This window comes from Arachis ipaensis, chromosome B3, assembly GCF_059453495.1.
Source record: "Arachis ipaensis isolate K30076 ecotype BB chromosome B3, ASM5945349v1, whole genome shotgun sequence".
NCBI classification, from domain to species: domain Eukaryota; kingdom Viridiplantae; phylum Streptophyta; class Magnoliopsida; order Fabales; family Fabaceae; genus Arachis; species Arachis ipaensis.
In genome coordinates this window covers 99,027,571-99,046,117 of record NC_142438.1, presented here as the reverse complement: position 1 = coordinate 99,046,117, position 18,547 = coordinate 99,027,571, and the positions used below count along the sequence as shown (strand labels likewise).

General features: G+C 34.0%; 4 protein-coding genes across 6 annotated transcripts; all 4 read right to left on the bottom strand.

Moving 5' to 3' along the window:
• Positions 1 to 3,225: 3,225 nt before the first annotated feature.
• On the bottom strand, positions 3,226 to 5,487 carry LOC107630679 (putative E3 ubiquitin-protein ligase RHA4A). Its single transcript, XM_016333883.3, has 3 exons — positions 4,866 to 5,487; positions 4,516 to 4,601; positions 3,226 to 3,720 (listed from the first exon to the last, which is right to left on the bottom strand). Exons 1-3 carry the CDS (start codon positions 5,103 to 5,105, stop codon positions 3,432 to 3,434), a joined length of 615 nt encoding a protein of 204 aa, XP_016189369.1. The 5' UTR covers positions 5,106 to 5,487; the 3' UTR covers positions 3,226 to 3,431.
• Positions 5,488 to 8,380: 2,893 nt separating this feature from the next.
• LOC107630680 (Translation elongation factor EF1B/ribosomal protein S6 family protein) lies at positions 8,381 to 9,371 on the bottom strand. The gene is made up of 2 exons (XM_016333884.3): positions 8,953 to 9,371; positions 8,381 to 8,815 (listed from the first exon to the last, which is right to left on the bottom strand). The coding sequence occupies exons 1-2, from the start codon at positions 9,292 to 9,294 to the stop codon at positions 8,576 to 8,578; spliced, it is 582 nt and encodes a 193-aa protein (XP_016189370.1). The 5' UTR covers positions 9,295 to 9,371; the 3' UTR covers positions 8,381 to 8,575.
• Positions 9,372 to 9,757: 386 nt separating this feature from the next.
• LOC107630677 (uncharacterized) lies at positions 9,758 to 13,717 on the bottom strand. 3 transcript variants are annotated; one of them, XR_015907600.1, is made up of 13 exons: positions 13,363 to 13,675; positions 12,997 to 13,285; positions 12,683 to 12,757; positions 12,460 to 12,557; positions 12,088 to 12,334; positions 11,732 to 11,829; positions 11,333 to 11,573; positions 10,839 to 10,936; positions 10,645 to 10,701; positions 10,480 to 10,569; positions 10,358 to 10,383; positions 10,118 to 10,201; positions 9,758 to 10,007 (listed from the first exon to the last, which is right to left on the bottom strand). XR_015907600.1 is itself a non-coding variant. In XM_016333880.3 (13 exons), the coding sequence occupies exons 1-12, from the start codon at positions 13,465 to 13,467 to the stop codon at positions 10,121 to 10,123; spliced, it is 1,524 nt and encodes a 507-aa protein (XP_016189366.1). In that variant the 5' UTR covers positions 13,468 to 13,717; the 3' UTR covers positions 9,758 to 10,007; positions 10,118 to 10,120. The 3 variants fall into 3 exon arrangements, 2 of the variants coding, with proteins under 2 accessions (XP_016189366.1, XP_088365853.1); XM_016333880.3 differs by having other exon boundaries at positions 10,820 to 10,936; positions 13,363 to 13,717; XM_088509727.1 differs by lacking the exons at positions 9,758 to 10,007; positions 10,118 to 10,201; positions 10,358 to 10,383 and having other exon boundaries at positions 10,522 to 10,701.
• A 369-nt stretch (positions 13,718 to 14,086) lies between these two features.
• On the bottom strand, positions 14,087 to 16,322 carry LOC107630678 (bidirectional sugar transporter SWEET4). The gene is made up of 5 exons (XM_016333881.3): positions 15,991 to 16,322; positions 15,866 to 15,902; positions 14,759 to 15,137; positions 14,560 to 14,679; positions 14,087 to 14,474 (listed from the first exon to the last, which is right to left on the bottom strand). Exons 1-5 carry the CDS (start codon positions 16,040 to 16,042, stop codon positions 14,301 to 14,303), a joined length of 762 nt encoding a protein of 253 aa, XP_016189367.1. The 5' UTR covers positions 16,043 to 16,322; the 3' UTR covers positions 14,087 to 14,300.
• Between the last annotated feature and the right edge of the window lie 2,225 nt (positions 16,323 to 18,547).

Sequence of the window (18,547 nt, the reverse complement as noted above, 5' to 3'; positions counted from 1 at the left end):
AAAAATTTCGTTTGATCCCAAAAAAACGTCATTTCTTCGGGGCTAGGCCATTATATTCTACCCTCCAAAAAGAAAATTTTGTCCTCAAAATTTCAATTACCTGAAAAGAGAAACGAATTGTCTGTCCTCATCTTGTCTTCCAGTTCCCATGTGTACTCTTCAGTTCCAGTTTGTCCCCATGCTACCTTAACTAATAGTACCGTCTTGCCTCTTAGCTGTTTATCACTTCGTTCCACGATCCTGGCTGGTAAAGCTTGATATATCAAGTCGTCTCGTAGCTATATTGTCTCTGGTTGTAAAATATGACCTTCGTCGGGATTATATTTCTCGAGTTGTAAAACATGAAAAACATCGTGAAGGTTTGATAGGTAAGGAAGGAGTGCTATTTGGTATGCTACTGGACTGAGTCTTTTAAGAATTTGAAAAGGTCCTAAGTATCGTGGACTCAATTTCTTAGTTTTAAGGGTTCTATCTATTCCAGTTGTAGAAGTCACTCTTAAGAAAATATGGTCACCCTCGCTAAACTCTAAGGGCCTACGCCTAATATCTGCATATTTCTTCTGTCGACTTTGAGTAGTTTGAATCTTTTCTCGAATGTGCTTAACCTGTTCAGTAGTCTCTTGTACTAATTCTAGCCCTAAAATCCCACCTTCCTCCTTGTCATACCAGCATAATAGTGACTGACATTTTTTTCATAGAGGGTTTCATACGGTGCCATCCCTATACTTTGTTGATAACTGTTGTAAGCAAACTCAATCAATGGCAAATGCTTGTCCCAATTACCCTACTAATTCATCACACAAGATCTCAACATATCTTCTAAGGTGCGAATCGTTCGTTCTGTCTGCCGATCAGTCTGTGGGTGATATGTTGTACTCAAATACAACTTTGTTCCAAAAGCTTTCTGTAGTGCTCCCCAAAATCTAGAAGTAAACCTTAGATCCCTGTCTGATACAATTGATGAAGTATCCCATGCAATTGTATTATCTTCTGAATGTACAATCGGGCGAGTTTCTCCAAGTTATAACTAATTTGAATTGGTAGAAAATGCGTTGATTTTGTCAGTCGATTCACAATTACCCAGATCGCGTCATGTCCAGCAGAAGTCCTTGGTAACCCAATGACAAAATTCATCGTGATGTCTTCTGACTTCCATTGTGGTATCTCCAGCGGTTGTAAGGTTCCTGGTGGTTTCTGGTGTTCTACCTTAATCTTCTAGCAAGTGAGACATTTCGAAACATATGTAGCTACATCCTTTTCAAATCTTGGTACATTTTAGTCTTTCCAGGATGCATAAAAAATTGACTTTCATGAGCTTCCGTCAGAATATCCTTTCGCAAGTCCTCTTGAGCAGGTACACAAATTCTACCCTTATATCTCCATATTCCTTCTTTATCTTGACGTACTTCCTCTGGTTGATCCGCTTTTATCCATGTTAACAATGCCAACATTCCCGAATCCTGAGTCTGAGCTTGTTGAATGGCTGTCTTAAAGGCCGAGATCATTTTTTTCCTTGATCATCATCCACAATATACCTAGATTCTTCAGACTTAAAGTATCTGCGAGTACATTTGCCTTTTCAGGATGATAACTTAACTTAAAGTCATAATCTTTCAAGAATTCCATCCATCGCCGCTGTCTCATATTAAGGTCTTTCTATCAAAGATGTACTTCTCTACGGTCACCCTTTTTTAAAAAAACCGTGAGCATAGCTGTTTTATTTTTTTCGTGTCACGGTAAAAAATCGTGATCATAAATCCTTTATGATCACGGTTTTTTACCGTGACAAAAAAAACAGTGGCCATAAATATATATATATATATATATATATATATAATTTATTTTCAGTTATAAGAAGCATTATTTATATAGATATTTAACACTGACTCGATGAGTTTTCTTAGAAATAAATCAACTATAATTAAAAATTATCGGAGTAATATGTTAGTTTTCTTATCAAGATTATCCAACTGTTAACAAATTAAAATTAAATTATAAACACACAAAAAAATATTTAAATAAGAATTTCGTTAAATTAGAAAATATGGTTTGTATATATAGAGCACATCCCCACACATGAGACGTTTTAAAGGTGTGAATTGATTATTTAAAATAATTTTAGCTTTAGTTACAATAAATACCATATATCTATAAATACATAATATTGTAAAAGAATGAAACATAAAGTAACATACAATTATAAATAAAATAAAACATAATGATATTTACATAGATAATATTTAAATGATAATGTTAAAAAAATAAAAAAATTATTTTGTTTAATATTTATGAATTTTTTTTAATTATTTTTTATTAATATTTTTTTGTTATCAAAGATGTTTAAAACGCTGAAGCAACAGTCAGCGTACGATGCCTTGTAATATTAGTGGTATAAAATCAATATTAATAATATATATAGTATTTATATAGTATGAATGTATGTAAAATATGAAAATGACATGTGAATATACTATAAGGCATACATGTATCTGAATCTTTATGACAGTCTGCGCTAGCACGGTAGAACCCTAGTTATGTGAAAGATAGATATGGAGATTAAAAAAAAAACACCTACTCAAATAAAAATATTAAAGACATCTTTTTATGAAGAGTGTTGTATTAAAAATGTGTTTTGTTTGTTAAGTCACATTTTAAAAAGAATAATATTTTTATAATATATCAAATCAAATCTTTCAATTTATTATCTAATGATAAAAAATATACATCTTTAGATAAAGACAATTATAAAATTTTTATGATAGTATCCACCTAAAAAAAATGCTAAAATTTTTAATAGAAGAATGATAGGGACTAGCAATTTTAGTGTTTTGTAACCATCAATTGGCCATCAATAGTGTTTTTAATGGTGTGAGATTACATATAATAATGAGATATCACTCACTTTTGTTTTGATGGTTAAATGCTGGCCAGAAAATACAAAAGTTGCTGCCCTAGACTTTTTCTTTCCAAAATTCAAACCAAATTATCTTAATTCTCTTTATATATACAAGGATAAATTTATTAATTTTTATTAAATTAATTTAACATAAAAAATTATATATATATATATATATATATATATATATATATATATATATTTTTTTTTTTTCCCAAAATTCAGTGGGACAAATACCCCCTCACGGCCTCACCAATGAACTTGAGGTCCGTCCCAGAAGCTGGCACCAATATACACCCAACAGGAATTAGTATAGTGCACATACATACCATTTAAGTGAAAGGTGAAACGTTTCTATTTATGATGGTATCCATCATCGTCATGGCAGTAAATTATTGGCACATCAAATTAGTTTCATGAAGGGCCAAATATACAATTACTTGATTGATGCTTATTGGTTTTGATTATGAGTAGACATTTTTGTTCCCTTCATCAATTGAAAAGGCCGGGGTAAGTGTATCATCGGATTCCCTTATTAAGTTGTGTTTATTGAGGAAGCAGCAGCGGGTTCATGTTCTGGTTGAGGAGGAGGCAAAGATACGATGACGTGTGATGGCGAGCCACCTTGGTGCTGCGGTGGTAGGACTGGAGGATTGTTGAGAATGAACTTGGTGGTGGTGGGGATGATGGAGCATCTACATAGTGGGCATGTGGAGTTTGATCGAAGCCAGTTGTGTATGCATTCTATGTGAAACACATGCTTGCAATATGGAATCTGTAGAACCTCCTCTTTTACCTCAAATTCTCCCAGACATACACAGCATCTGTTCAATTCACAACACAAATTAACATAAATTGATAATGCATCCATCAAGTTATCATTCTTTTTACTTAAATTAAATCAATAGGGGACCAAATTAAAACACACTGAGTAAGGAAAAGTGAATACAAGAGGGACCATCATGAAAAAGAAATATCAAAAAACTCGTAAAGTGCAGTCCAGCATTTTCGCCACTACGCGAATTCAGACAGCATCTATCCTTGAAATTTTGGGCTCTTACTATGCAATAAGCGTTGACACGTGGCGGATTTGTTAATTATTTATTTTATTAATTCAATCCTGCTGAGTCATTTTCCAAATTGGCATTCTTTATAGAACTTTGCACAAGAAAGTCCTTCTTGATATATTCGTTAATCTTTTTACCACCTCCTTTTTTCTTCCTGGAACGCTTTTTGCGAAAATAATGGATGTCATAAACGATTCTTAAAGCTTTCAAAGATTCTGCCGCTAATAACACATTTCAACTTTAGAAGAATATCATTCGTTTCAGAATAGCATTTTACGAACACAAAGACGTGGTGCAGATTAGTTAAATGAAACTATACATCAATAACAACAACAATATGCGTGGAATGTAGGAATTCGGAACAGTTAAATGTGAAAACACATCAGATGTACATGAATCTGAGTCCAAACTCCAATAGGATAGAGATAGAATAGAAACCACTAGCTAGCAAGAGCTACAGCTAAAATTCTCTTTCTTCCAAGGGTAAGAATAAGATACAATTAAACAAAAAACAAAGTGTGCGTGAGAGAAAATTAAAGAGAAAAGACTTACACGGAGTCCCTCGATCTCAGTTCCTCATCAAATAAAATTCTTGGAAGTTTGTCCAGAAATTGCAGCGTCAGATCTAAACGGTATGGCTGTGGAACAACAACAAATTAAGTTAAAAAGGAAGACGTTAATACTATCTAGTTTATGTAATTAACAACAAAACTACAAAAGGCTAAATTTGTCTTTTAAAATTATGATATTTAGTAGTGAAAAACGTATATAATAATAAACAATGGATTAGTGTTTATTTAGTATATTCATGTTAAACTATTAAAAACCCTAACAGTAAAATAATATGTATGAAGACGAAGAATGCATGCGTGTTGAAAAAGGGAAGAAAGAATGTTACTTACCGAAGAAGGATAAGGGTAGGGAGCAGTTTGAGGATGGGGAATTGTAGGAAGTAAGTGAAGGGGAGGAGAAGAGAGAGAGGAAGCCCTTCTCTTGAGGTAGAACAAGTAGAATAGGAGAACCAGAATTATGGAGAACAGTATTGGAATCGAGAAAATGAAGGCCTGGTACAGCTTTAACTGAAGCTCCTGAGGATACATATGTGGAGACGCCGTTGGAATTTCTGTTTGTGAAACACCCATCGCCACCAACAATAATACATATACATATAACAGTATGTATGTTATTGTTAATGTTACTTGTGTTTCAGTTAGAATGCATTTGACCACAAAAAGGACGACAGATATATAGATGCTAAAAACTGTTTCTTGACGAGTATAGGAGAGGTGTATGTGTATATGATGATGAGGTTAATAGCACGCTACATATTCCATTTTTTTATTTTTTTATTTTTTGAAATGATGGGAACAAGGGCAGGGTATGATGAACCCTCCACTAACATAAATATATTCACATCTCTTGCTCTCTGATCATTCTCTTTCTTTCTTTGTCATTATCCACTGCACACTACTTTGAACCACCTGGGCGAGTGACTGAGAACTGAGAACTGAACTTATTGTGGATCTGAACTCTGAACCTTCTGTTTTAATACTAGTTAATTGATAGGCAAATTTTGATTTGACGCTACTAATTAATATAAAGTAGTATAGTATTATTTCTCATGCCTTTCGTAAGTGATGATTTATTCAGTGATCATTGAAACGATAATGGTAACCTTTTTAGATTTTATTCTTCTTCAATCAGGGTGACGAAAATGACACATTTGCCACTTCATTTCCTTTTGTCAACACAAATATGATGGGAGGACAAATTCTTCCTTTCTTTTTCCCTTCTTTCTTTTTTCTCATATATATTTTCGATTTTTCTTCGGCTCATTGTACTAATTAGTGGGCTAAATATATGCCCCAACCAAAGTCCAACAACAGTTTTTTCGCATTGAAAGAGATTCCACGAGGAAAAGGACAGGGTGTACCCTTCTCCTCTTTTGTTAGTTACCTGTGAAAAAGTTTTCGTGCATGTTTGTTCCGTGGTTTATACTTTATAGACCTGGACATTTAAAATTTACAAATAACTCAGACCAAAAAAGAAAAAAAAAAAACAAATATCCATTATTTCAGTGAATTATACAGTTATTTACTATGCCAGTGTCTCGAATTATCTCTTTTAGTGATAATAAAAATTAGAATAAAGTATCGTTTTTGTCCCTAAGTTTGGGGTAAGTCCCAAAATTATCCATAACGTTTCAATCATCCTATTTAAGTCCTAACGTTTCAATCGTCCTATTTAAGTCCTAACGTTTCAAAATTGATTCAATGTTGTCCTGTCGTTAGGGATCCGTTAACAGAATTGACGGCGGGACAAAATTGAGACGATTTTGAAACGTTAAGAACTTAAATAGAACGAAAACGTTAGGAACAAAAACGATACACAAAAATAAATTTTAATTTAATTTTATCTTTCAATAATATTAATTTTTTACTGTACATAGTATTCAATTATTTCTTAATTACATCTAAATAAATTACACTTAATCACATTATTTTCATTTTAAATAAATTTATTTTTTTATAATTTTAAAAAATTTTGATACATTAGAGACAAAAGTTATAATTTATATTTTATTATATATATATATATATATATATATTTTTTTTTTTTTTCTTTTCTACAAATTTATATACTAGTCATTCTACAAATATTTCATGATAACTAAAAATATTTAAGAGTAAAATTATAAAAAAATTAATTTATTTAAAATGAAAGTAATATGATTAAGTGTAATTTACTTAGATGTGATTAAAAAATAATTAAATACTATGTATAGTAAAAAATTGATATTATTGAAGGATAAAATTAAAATTTATTTCTATGTATCATTTTTGTCCCCAACGTTTTCGTCCTATTTAAGTCCCTAATGTTTTAAAATCGTCTCAATTTTATTCCAGCGTCAATTCTGTTAACGGATCCCTAACACCAGGACAACATTGAGTCAGTTTTAAAACGTTAGGGACTTAAATAGGACGATTGAAACGTTAGGAACAACTTTGGGACTTACCCCAAACGTTGGGATAAAAACGATACTTTACTCTAAAAATTAAAACCAAACTTAGCAAACAAATTAGACAAAGATTTAACTCAAATTATATAAATCAACATGTGTTCTATATTAAGGAAATAGCTATGAGAAGAAATATCTTGGACCATGAAAGATCGGGAGAAACTCTTAATTTCTTTTCAATCTCAATGCTATTTCAAGGTTGCATTTGCCACCGTTCCTACATGCCTACCTACCTACCTAGCTTGGTGTAACTTTTACTTCTCTCTAATATTGTAAAAGAACACATGCATTTTGAAACTAAGGAAGAGACGTGGAGCTAAGTAGATGTATATATATATACTCTGATCATGATCACTATTGTTGGTGGAATATGAAGCAACTAAGCTCTTTCGCTCAAAGTGGGTTTGGGATCAAATCTCAAACAGCTCCATTACATCAGATTCTCTGTCCCAGTGGGTACGAATAAAGAAGTTTATCGTTTTGCACCTTTTCTTCAATTATATTTTATATATACATATATAAGCAAAGTGCTTCAACTTGCTCATCGTGACCTATTACCTAGACCTAGCTGATTGGATATACTATGCTAGTAAATCCTTAAGGTAGCACTCAAATCAGTGATGTTGAATTTAAATATTACGATTGAAAATAGTATTTCATCTCAAAAAAGAAAGAAAGTTGCTATCAAGAGATCTTCCTCTTATACAATGGAAAAGTTAAAATGTAAAAGTAACTTACTTGTAAAGCAAACAACGAGACATCGAAGGGGCGTTGGAAGAAAAAGAGATTTAGGGTCATAGTGCACGTTAACAGGGTTGTCCACCAATGACTAGGAGGGCTATCAAGTAGTACTAAATATATTATACTATAATGATGCAACTCTGGACTTCCAACAACATGAGCGTGATACTGATAGGCATAAAACTTGATGGCTTCTTGAACCTTAACTATACCATAATCATCATTCCAACTTATGTTCAACAACTTTCCCAATTGAATGATGTTTCTATCTGATAATAACAGCATACCAGTGTCCAAATACCTATTTTAGAAAACAGAATACTCTCATGTCTTTTTTATTATTGAATTAAATTTATCTACTGATCAGTGCAAAATCACAGTACTTTTTTCATCATACATACTAAAAACCTGCATGATTTGAATACAATTAAGCCAGCAGATGTACAAATGATTGAAATGTACAAACATCAACTCGGTCCTGTCCAGCATTGAACACTGATATTGCTAGTTATGCAGTGAATTGAAGCAGATAAAAGAAAAAAACTGAGGAGCAAATACACATACGTAACAAGAAAGGGGCTACAAGAAAAAGCCATAAGATATTGCACTTTTGTGCCTTCTGTCAAGATAAAGAAAAGGGTTTTGCAGATTAAGGAATAAAGAGAAAAGGAGTCACAGACAGACCTTTTTCATTCCCGTAAATGACATGAAATTTATGAGTTTGAATATAAAATCCGAAATAGTTTTATAACTCTACATATGTTGTAAGTGAATTCGACCATATTAAAAAAATACAAGAATCCAAATGAAAATAAAAAAAAAAGATAAAGAGTCACATTTTATGGTGAGTAACTAATATTTCCTTTTCCTAATTTTGAAAGTGGATGAACGGATGACATTGTCATCAGCGAGGAGTGTGTCCTCAAGAATGGTAATGGATTCAGGCTTGGTGAAGTAGGTGAAGAGAAGATAGATACCATCCAAGTAAGTGTTGGACTCTCCAGCTCTGTTTTTCTTCCTTATGCTATACGCAAGTGGAATTACTCCTCTGTTAAATACCTCCACATACATGGCACCCCCAGCAACAAGCAGCTGCAAACACACCCATCAATTTCAGTCAACTCCCATCTTATCTTAATCCTTACTATTTCTAAATTCAAATGTGAATGATAAAAGAACATTCAGCTAAAACACAAGCATGTAGCACACAAGGGTTATGAAATAAATACCTCCTCGTACTTCTGGGTGAGTGAAAGTCTCTCATCCTCGGACATGTCAGGCCTCAAAACCGCCATAGTTTCGTATTGCCTGAGTCCGGGTGGGCACTGGGGTTCCTCCTTAGGTTCGGTAGCTGTAAAGCCAGGCCCGGGAGTGATGGGGTCGTCCTCGGACCCGAATCCAGCGCCTTCGAAGAACGAGCCAGAGAAGTCGAGGGTTTGGGCTCTGAGAGGGAACCCGGATAATTGGGTTCTCTTTTGGAGAAAGGGAGGCTTGTGTGAAGGAGACAGGGAAGTGGAGAGAGAGTTGGAGGGTGGGCAGAGTGGAATGGACAGAGAAATAGAGGACGCCATTGTTGCTTGGCTGCTTGCACTCTCTGCAGAGACAGAGTGCTGAACTGAAATGATGTGGTGTGGTGGGAATGAGATTATACTTTACCCACAGATAAGGCAAATCCGAATTCTGCCAACGCCTAGGGCCCGGTTAACGGGTTGGCCCAAACATCAAAGTCTTATTTTGATGTTTCCCTGTATAAAAAGTATTAATTACTACAATAACGATTTTTATTTCAAAAACTAATTTAAACACATTCTAAAACCTGTTTTTTTTTTTTTTTTTTTGTCTTGATCAAATAAAAGATCAGAATCTGAGGAATGTTATTATATAATCTAATCCATTTTGCTGAACTTATCAATTCATGTTTAATTTTTTTTCATATTATTTTCTAATATTCATGAGTATCTAAGTATATAATCTAACTTTATAAATAATGATAAAACCCCAAATATTAATATCAAGCATGGATTTTGGGGGAATTAAGTGAAATTTTGTCCCTTGACTTTATATTATAGTCGGTAAGACAGATAGTGCATGGAAATTACCAGACCATGTTTGAACTAGTTCAACTGATTTTACTGACTATCGAATAAAAGGTAGACATCAATTCAAGCTATTTTCAATTATGTTATAACGATATAAGCGATCCAAGAGTCGGTTTAGTCCTGCCTTCCTTATCTACCCCACCGTTCCACCAATTAGCTGAAAAACCAATGCCTACCTTGCACACCTGCATGCATGTAAAGGACATGGTAAAACACAAAATGTGTATAGTATAGCGATTTCCTATAAAAGAAAAAGATAATAATAAGACTAGACCCATGCTGCAAGAAGCATTACCTGTTAAAATCCAAGGTCAAAGCTTGGGAACGTTTCATCCTCAGGACTTTCACTTTCATTGATGATGACGTGATCACTCGAAGTCTATATGAATAAGCCAACATCAGCGGGCAACAAATATAACTCAAAGCAATATTTTAAAATTGAGACAGCTGAATATATGACCAGGCAAGGCGAGGCATTGCTATCGGAAATAATGGCACATGAAAAAAAAATGCAAAGCAGTCAAAGAAAACAGACCTGTTGGGGCATTATTTTGGCACTCCCTGTTAAGCAGAGTCAACTAAGAGTTACTTAAGATGTTATTATAACGCATAGCTACTGAGAATTTAGTCAAAATTTGCAAGCTCCACTTGACTTGCCTTTAGAAAACGAAGAATCGAGGGATTTCACAGTCCCAGTTGATCCGCAGTCCACAGTATGGAGGAATGACCCATGGCGTGATTGGCCACCTATAGAAATCCAATATAATCACATGAACAGGCCCTGAGAAGCATGTTAGCATCTAGTTATGTTTTCTATCTAACCTATGACGGAGCTCTCCTGAGGCGTAGGGTATTGTAAAATGGACAATATTTGATTGGCTGCACATATACCAGAAATCAGTCACATTCAGGTCCTTAAGTTGATAAAGAAAAACCCTCTAAAATGCATCCTCCTTGCAGATAAGAGTCACGCCAAAGGCAACCATTAAGTACGAACCATCACGTAAAGCCTTAACTGGTAAGACTGTCCTCTCTGACTTCATATCTTCTTTCCCTGGAAAGAGACAGTTCATGCTTGCATCTTGCTCAATACAAGGCTTACTTGGAGGTAGTCCTGCAATGTTATACACAAGGACAAGGTCAATATAGCATTGAATAGCCGGGAACATATAATCCTTATTAAGTGTTAACTATCTTTCCTGAAAGTATATAGAAGGAGGCTATGTTAGTATTTGCAATCCACTTCTGAGACAGACACTTGTCAATCTATAGTTCTTTCAGGAAAAACAAACTAAAGATTAGAAAAAAGAAATTTGATCTTAATGAGCAGAAACTGTAGGCAATGGACACGAAAACCTAACATAATGTGACCGAGGGTGTAAAATGAGAAGGAAAAAAAGAAGGGGGGGGGGGGGGGGGGAATATATAGTAAATTCTAAAACGTTCAAATGAAACTTCTAAATGGTATCATAACTATAAACTTCAAACCTCTAATTATTCAAGAACTAACCTTTAGAAACAGGTAGATTGACCTTGACAAGGCCATTTTGTCCATGTCTTAGTATTCTTCTCTGAACAACAGTATTACTATCAGTCTCTTGCTCATTCATCAGAGATTGATGGCTTCCTTCAGGTTCTCCAACTTCAACTAAATGTCCATCAAACTTTAATGATTCACCGGATCTTACAACTTCATCTTTCTTTAGGAACCTTCGTTCTAAAGGTCTTTTGCTTAAATCATATAAAACAACCTGAAAAAAATAATTGAAACTATGCCAAGCTTAAAAACAGAACATAAGACATCAACTAAAGTTTTTTCAGGATGATAACAGACAAATCGATGACAGATAAAAGACACTTATGGTCTTCTGGAGATAATAAGTAATCCACAGCAAGTGCAAAAATTAACCTGCCTCCCACGAGATCCACAAAATTCAAGTTCCAAAAAACCATCATGATACTTCTTGGCCTTTTTTGTTAACTGTGCTGTATATAGGACCTGCCATTCTAAAGTGAAAAGAAAGATAAAGCTGAATAATGAAACCACACAGGAACAAATAAAACAAATGCATAGGGGACTAGATGGCAAAAATTAGATAAGTACAGTAAGAAAGTAGAAACAATTTCACGGTAAATATATGCAAATGGCATACTGCAGATTAGAGCTGCAAGGAGTAAGAACAATGGGAGAAAAGGTAGTCAGCATCTTAAAAAAGAGCTGAGAAAATATAAAACTTTGTCAAATCACAAAAATTGTTAACTAACCCCTTTTTCCAACAGCTAAATTGGTTTCGTTATCAAGAGAAATATGCCGCCTGTCCACCTTCTCTGTGCTATCAACATTAGTTAAATTCTCTCCTTTAGCACTACAATCCGGTTTCTTATTTCCTTGACACTCACCAATGTCGATCAAATATGCATCAAATGAAACTGATTCACCAGGTCTAATCACATCATCTTTCCTTAAGAACCTGCTGTCTAGGAGTTTCCTGCTTTCATCAAACAGCATAACCTAAAATAGAGACACAGACAGCAGGATTGCAGGAATAAGCATTCATTAAAGAAAAAGGGTTAATTATGTATTTACTAAATGATTTTTTTTTTATGTATACAAGAAATATGGGTTTAAAAGTCAACCTGTCCTCCACGAGACCCATGGATAACTAGCCGTAAAAATCCATCATGGTACTTCTTTTCTTTCTGAGTTAGATGTGTAGTGTATAGCACCTGCCACTCTAATTGGAAACAGAAATTTTGGATTGTTTGGATATTAAAAAAAAAAAAATGGAAAATTACTTGCACATACGCAAGACAGAACTACGAAGTATGTAAACTGAAAAGTATTTGATGACAGACTAACCTGTTGAGCTAGGTTTTGTTGTTTCCGGACTGATCTCTGGTGACCCATACTTCAACAGCTCTCTCTTCTTAAATTCTGCAATGTTTAATACACCATTTTATAACTACAAATCTACAATGCAGCTCAAACAAGAAACTATTGCTAACCAACTGACGTGGTTAAGAGGCCCATCGCAGCATAACTTAAAATATAAACCAACCACTTTCAAATTTTAACATCTTCAATTACTTAAAATGAAATGAACCAAAAAGTCAATCTACCGAACTAACATATATGCAATAAAAGATTAAATAAATAAGCTTGGCATTATGAACCTTTGATAAGTCGTTGAGATGGACTGAGAGGCTTCCGTGTTTGTGCAGTGTTCCCATTCGCATTGATTTTGGTGTTCGTAACGGTAGGAGTCCTGAATATTCTTGAAGCAGTCCTGTGTTTTGTAGGAAGCTTGGGGTCAGAATGGGGCTTGTTGTGTGGCCGGCCCTCAGGATCGCCAATGTCGACAAGGTAGCCATTGAACTCCAAAGTCTCACCAGAGGCAACGGTTTCCTCTGTCTTCAAGATCCTGCACACCAAGAGTTTCTCGAACTCATCGTAAAGCGCCACCTGCACAGCGAATTAATTGCGCCTGATTGGATTTGAAATTGAAGGGTAGATAAGAGAAAAAGAGGTGGGATGGAGACCTTGTTGGTGGAGATTTGGAGGTGAAGGAATCCATCGAGGTAGAGCTTGCGTTTCTGTTTGATGTGCTTTGTGTAAGTCACCGACCATCGTTTCGACTCTTCCATTCTACTCTATTCTCCCCTCAAACCAAAAGCGCAGAATAGAATGAGTTAGGAAATTCCAAATGTAAAGAGCGCGGGAACTGTGACTACGACTCAAGCCCGACAAATGGTTGAGTTTTTAGTGGGAAGCCCAATAAAAGGGTTGATGTACTGTACGGAGAGGTCCGGCCCAAACCGAGACGGCGTAGCTTGCTTGTTTCCGTACAGTAATGGAGTGGAAGTTCTGTTCTTCGCAGTTTAAGGAACCTCCCTGGCTCCCTCAAACCACTCAGATAGGATGCTAATCTGTTAGCGCTAATCGATTAGTTATTTTTACCTTACCTAGACACAATGGGTATCATTACTTACTTGAATGCACTGTTGAGAAGCAATTCTCTGTTTTGCTTTTTATCTTTAATTTAGCCTCTACCCTTGGTGGCTTTCACTTGCCTTTTAAACTTTCCCCTGCTCTAATCAGTTGATTACTATTATTATTGGGTTGTATTACAGTGGGCGTCTCAATTCTATTCTTCTGAAAAAGGCTCTTCATTGCAAAATTTGAAGGATATTTTTTTTTATCTTTTTTAATTACCTATTAGGTTATACTTGTGCAAAGAGGCATTGAGCAGGGGTATTTTCAGACTTTCGTCGTTAACTTCCATAAGCATACACTTAATTTCTTGGTACTTGCATGCATGTGTGTGACGACTCCCTTGGAAGCTAGAGTACACACTGGTTACATATTAATTTTCGCCCAAAAGATAGAGGGCATACATCAGCAAAAAGAGAAAAAATAAAATAAAAAGTGGAATAATGACATAACGATAATAATCAGCATAAGCATGATTTATAATTGATCACGATGAATAATTAGGCTTGGATTCTTGGCCGCCATCACGAACCTCCACCTGTGAAAGGTTCACCTCCCCGTTGGCTTTCCTTGCTGCTAATTGCTGCTTGGTTGACTTATAATACGTGGCATAGAGAATAAGCTGCGCCGCCGATAGCAATGTGCCAAGTCCATTTGGTACCTGTCAATAAGATTGATTCAGTTCATTAACTGGTGGCATAGAAATGAAACAAAGAAAAGAGGGGCTTGTATGTAGTTGTATTTACAGTCATGAATGGATCGAAACGAATGAGAGCATAAGTGGTCCAAGCCACACCGTTCCCAAAGGACGCCAGTGAGATGGAAAGGGGCATGTATTCAACGCTTTTGGTCTTGACCACCAGTTTCTGGAATGGAATAATGGAATAGCATGAGTATAGCGTAGAGTGGTTGTTTTGGATGGTGAGGTGTATAGTTAGTACTTACCATAACGGCCAAGGGGGAAGCATACATCAAAATGTTGAAGACAATGCATGTGGATCCGACAAGCTGAGAGCGTCTGTTGAGGTTGTGAAGCAGGGTTAACGTGATGAGGGAGAGAACCGTAATGAAAATGAGTTCCACCATGAGCCACATGAAAACCTTGAGCCTCTTGCTGCGCTCGCAGTACATCAAGAAAAGGGTGACGTAGATGATCTCGATCACGCAACCTGAGCCGTTGATGGTCACGACCAGCAGGCTGTGTGGGTGCACCATAGGTAGCCCGTAGAGGGTCCAAACCATGCAGTTCGCTAACGTCGCTAGGTATGGCGCGGGAGAATACTGCTCCACTGAACCTCTCTTCCATATAGCGACAAAAGTTGGCCTGTTACATTACATATGCAATGCTTTTTCATTCAAAATGGCCCAACAACACATGCATGGTGCATACAAGGACAACGCAAATGCTAACAATCTTTGCGTAATGCTTTAATTTGCTTAGCCCCAAATTTCAATTTAATTCGTGCATGCTTTTTGACATTTAACATACAGACGGTAAGGTACGGTAACTTGAAAGTAGAAGATCGTATCATTTTTCAGCAAAAATACCCATCAACTCTCCCCCTCCCCCACCAGGCCACCACACAAAAAAAAATTTAAATCAACTCAACTGATCTCCCCACCCCTCTCACAACTCCCAATACCTATAAAAAAAATGAACATTTTTGTCTTTAGACAAAAAATTAATAATTAATCTTAAATAATTTAATATATTTAACAATAAATTATTATTGTTCAAGTGAAGTACCAACCGTATCTAAGAAAGACTATTGTTCAAGTGAAGTAAATAAAGAGTTATCTTTATCCAACCAAAGTAATTAAGTACTTAAAATTGGCTAATTACCATATAATCAAATTAAATATCAATAAAAACGTTAAACCTTAAAACCCAATAATAAAACAGCACAAGCAATACTAATTAATTAAGTGTTTTGCATTAAGACACTTGTTTCCTTTTTACTCTAGGAAGATCAGATGCAGATAAAAATTAACAAAAAATTGGCCTCATAAAAAGGGATAGTTAAGAATGAAGGCCAAATATATCAAACTTACACTGGGGACAAGAACAGGAAGGCAGAAATTATGTTTCCTGAGGAAGACAAAAGAAAGTAATTAAGATCAATGATGATATAGTAGATAGAGATGAAGTAACTAATTAATTAGAGTGCGAGAGAGACCTAAAATGCCGACAACAGTTCGAGCGATTTCTGCTGAAGCTGCTGCAGTCATGGCTGGTGGTAGCTAAATAATGAGAACGGAGATCGAAGCGATCAGCAATTCAGCAGAGGGTGGTACCTTGAAGAAGAGGATGAAACTACAATAAAAAGTTAAATCGAGTTGAGTTTGGTGTTATCCAAATTAATCTGGTTGGGTCATGTCATCTGCATGATTTATAAGCCTAAGTGAGTGTTTGCTCTCTCCTAACTTATAGTGCCCAAAACCTTACTCATTCACCAGCTATATATACACATACAATGTATATTCAGATACAAAAAGCGGTCGATTAAATTTCCGAGACACTCTCAGTGGCTCTATTTACAATGATACTATAATTATACACACAACAGTACAGTATTCATTTCCCCCCGTTACGTGTCCCATTCCTTCCTATAAACAATATCGAAGATATCACATCCCAAATTAGTGATGGACTCCTATTACTTAACCAACGCATGTAAACAAAAACAACTTAGGAAACTCTCGAGTCTTGAATAATGAGCAAGACCACAAAACTAATATTATAATGAGAAAAGTTTAACAGAAAGTATAATTTATTATTTTTAACTATTAATTTAAGTTTTTTTAATTTAATAATTTAATAATATATTTTTAACTTATATTTTTAAATATTATTGATTAACATTAAAAAAATTATTGATTTTTTAGCATTTTTTAATTATAATAGGCAATTCAATAATATTTGGGAGGCTATAAAAAATAGCGTAAACTTGTCTTATTTAATATTTATTAATTATCGTTAAAATTAATAAATATTAAATAAGATAAATTTCAGTTGTTTGCACTGATTTTTTATTATTTTTCTAATATTACTGTAGTCAATTTCAGCTAATATTATATTAAATTATCAAATAAGTTCAAGCTCATTAATAGAAAAACTTTTATTGAGTTTAAATTTTAGATATTTTTATTGAATTTTAAAAAAATTTTCATGTGTTGAATGTGATCTTTACATATTAGATGTGTAATATTAATTGTCAATATCTTTTCTTCTTTTAATTAATTTGTTAACCAATTTCATGAGTCTTTACAATCAGTCAAGCTATCAGTCAAGCTAACAATCGAGAGAAAGGATCGAGTTCTCTAAAAATTTGAAAAAAAAAGTGTTTATTCAACTAATTCTTTTGTGCAGGTTTTGCAGGAAAAAATATTTTCAGTGAATATAATGAATTATAGCTTCACTAGTAATATCATTATAAGAAAAATGCTTAATACTGTCAGATGTATCGAACTACCGATAGATTTAGCAAGGGTAGTTATCGACGAATTTAACGACAGATTTTTCAATGGTTACAAGTGTAAATCCGTCCCAAAAAAATCTTACTATTGGATTCCATATAATCTGTCCCTAATTCTAACGGCAAGAAGGGCACAAAAATTTATTTTATAAGCACCAATTTTACCGAGGGATTTACTGTCGAAAATTTTCGACGGTAATGTGATTTAATGAAATGCGGCATTTTGGACAACTACCAGTACATTACCGTCGAATTTATACGTTGATAAATTCGACGGTAAAATTGAATGAAATTCAAATTTAGAAACCCTTTTCCCCACTTCTGTAACTTCACCCTCTCCTCACTCCTTCTCTCTCACCAGGGACGGACTTAGAGGGGGCGAGTAGTGGCCTCGACCCCCCAAAATTTTTAAAAACTATATTTATATATGAGATATTTATTTAAAAAAATAAAAAATATTATATAATTTAGTATTTTTATATGTATTATTTTTTATTATGTGATAGATTTATGTCTTAATTATTTAATTCACTAATATTTTTCACTTAACTAATTTAATATCATATCCTCAAGTCTTTGTAACTTTCAAATTAGTTTTTATATAATATTTTCTATATTTATCTAAAAAAAATCATTTTTTTATTTTATACTAACATATTTAAAATTTATATTATTATATTAATAATTATTTGCGTAGTTATATTTTGGTAATCACATTATGTACTTTAGATATTCTTTTCTTATAAAAAATACTTATTTTTCTTCTAAATTTACGTTGTTGAAAAAAAGACTTTTATAAAAATATCTTATATCTTGTATTCTATAAAGGTATTGTGTCTTTCAAATAATTAATAATTTATCATTTATTTTTAAATTTTTAAAAAATTTTGAAAGAATTAATTTTAATTAATAAAATATGTGATTATTTTTAACTAAACACGCTATAAATTATTGGTACTTTATAATTTTATAATGTACTATTGATATTGTTATATTTTTTTATGTAACTAGCATATTAAAAATAAAATTGTAAAAAAATTATAATTATATATATATTTTTTTTGATAAATTTTTTGAAAAACCAACTCTAATAACTATATGTTAATTATTTTTATGGAATGAAAAAAAAATTTATCTAAAATTCGGCCCTCCATACTAAATTTTCTGGATCCGTCCCTGTCTCTCACATTGGTTCTCCCTTTCCTCTCCCTTTCTCACCAGAGATCTAGACATCACTATTACTGTCTCGTGGGTCGTC

Coding starts and splice junctions, on each gene's coding strand:
- LOC107630679 (XM_016333883.3), bottom strand. CDS start 5,105: ATGGGTGTTTCACAAACAGAAATTCCAACGGCGTCTCCACATATGTAT. Junction 4,602..4,865: donor CCTACCCTTATCCTTCTTCG/GTAAGTAACATT, acceptor GTTGTTCCACAG/CCATACCGTTTAGATCTGAC. Junction 3,721..4,515: donor CTGAGATCGAGGGACTCCGT/GTAAGTCTTTTC, acceptor TGAATTGAACAG/ATGCTGTGTATGTCTGGGAG.
- LOC107630680 (XM_016333884.3), bottom strand. CDS start 9,294: ATGGCGTCCTCTATTTCTCTGTCCATTCCACTCTGCCCACCCTCCAAC. Junction 8,816..8,952: donor TCACCCAGAAGTACGAGGAG/GTATTTATTTCA, acceptor GTGTGTTTGCAG/CTGCTTGTTGCTGGGGGTGC.
- LOC107630677 (XM_016333880.3), bottom strand. CDS start 13,467: ATGGAAGAGTCGAAACGATGGTCGGTGACTTACACAAAGCACATCAAA. Junction 12,558..12,682: donor AACAAAACCTAGCTCAACAG/GTTAGTCTGTCA, acceptor GTTTCCAATTAG/AGTGGCAGGTGCTATACACT. Junction 10,202..10,357: donor CCAAAATAATGCCCCAACAG/GTCTGTTTTCTT, acceptor TTATTCATATAG/ACTTCGAGTGATCACGTCAT.
- LOC107630678 (XM_016333881.3), bottom strand. CDS start 16,042: ATGACTGCAGCAGCTTCAGCAGAAATCGCTCGAACTGTTGTCGGCATT. Junction 15,138..15,865: donor TTCCTGTTCTTGTCCCCAGT/GTAAGTTTGATA, acceptor GTAATGTAACAG/GCCAACTTTTGTCGCTATAT. Junction 14,475..14,559: donor GTTTCGATCCATTCATGACT/GTAAATACAACT, acceptor TCTTATTGACAG/GTACCAAATGGACTTGGCAC.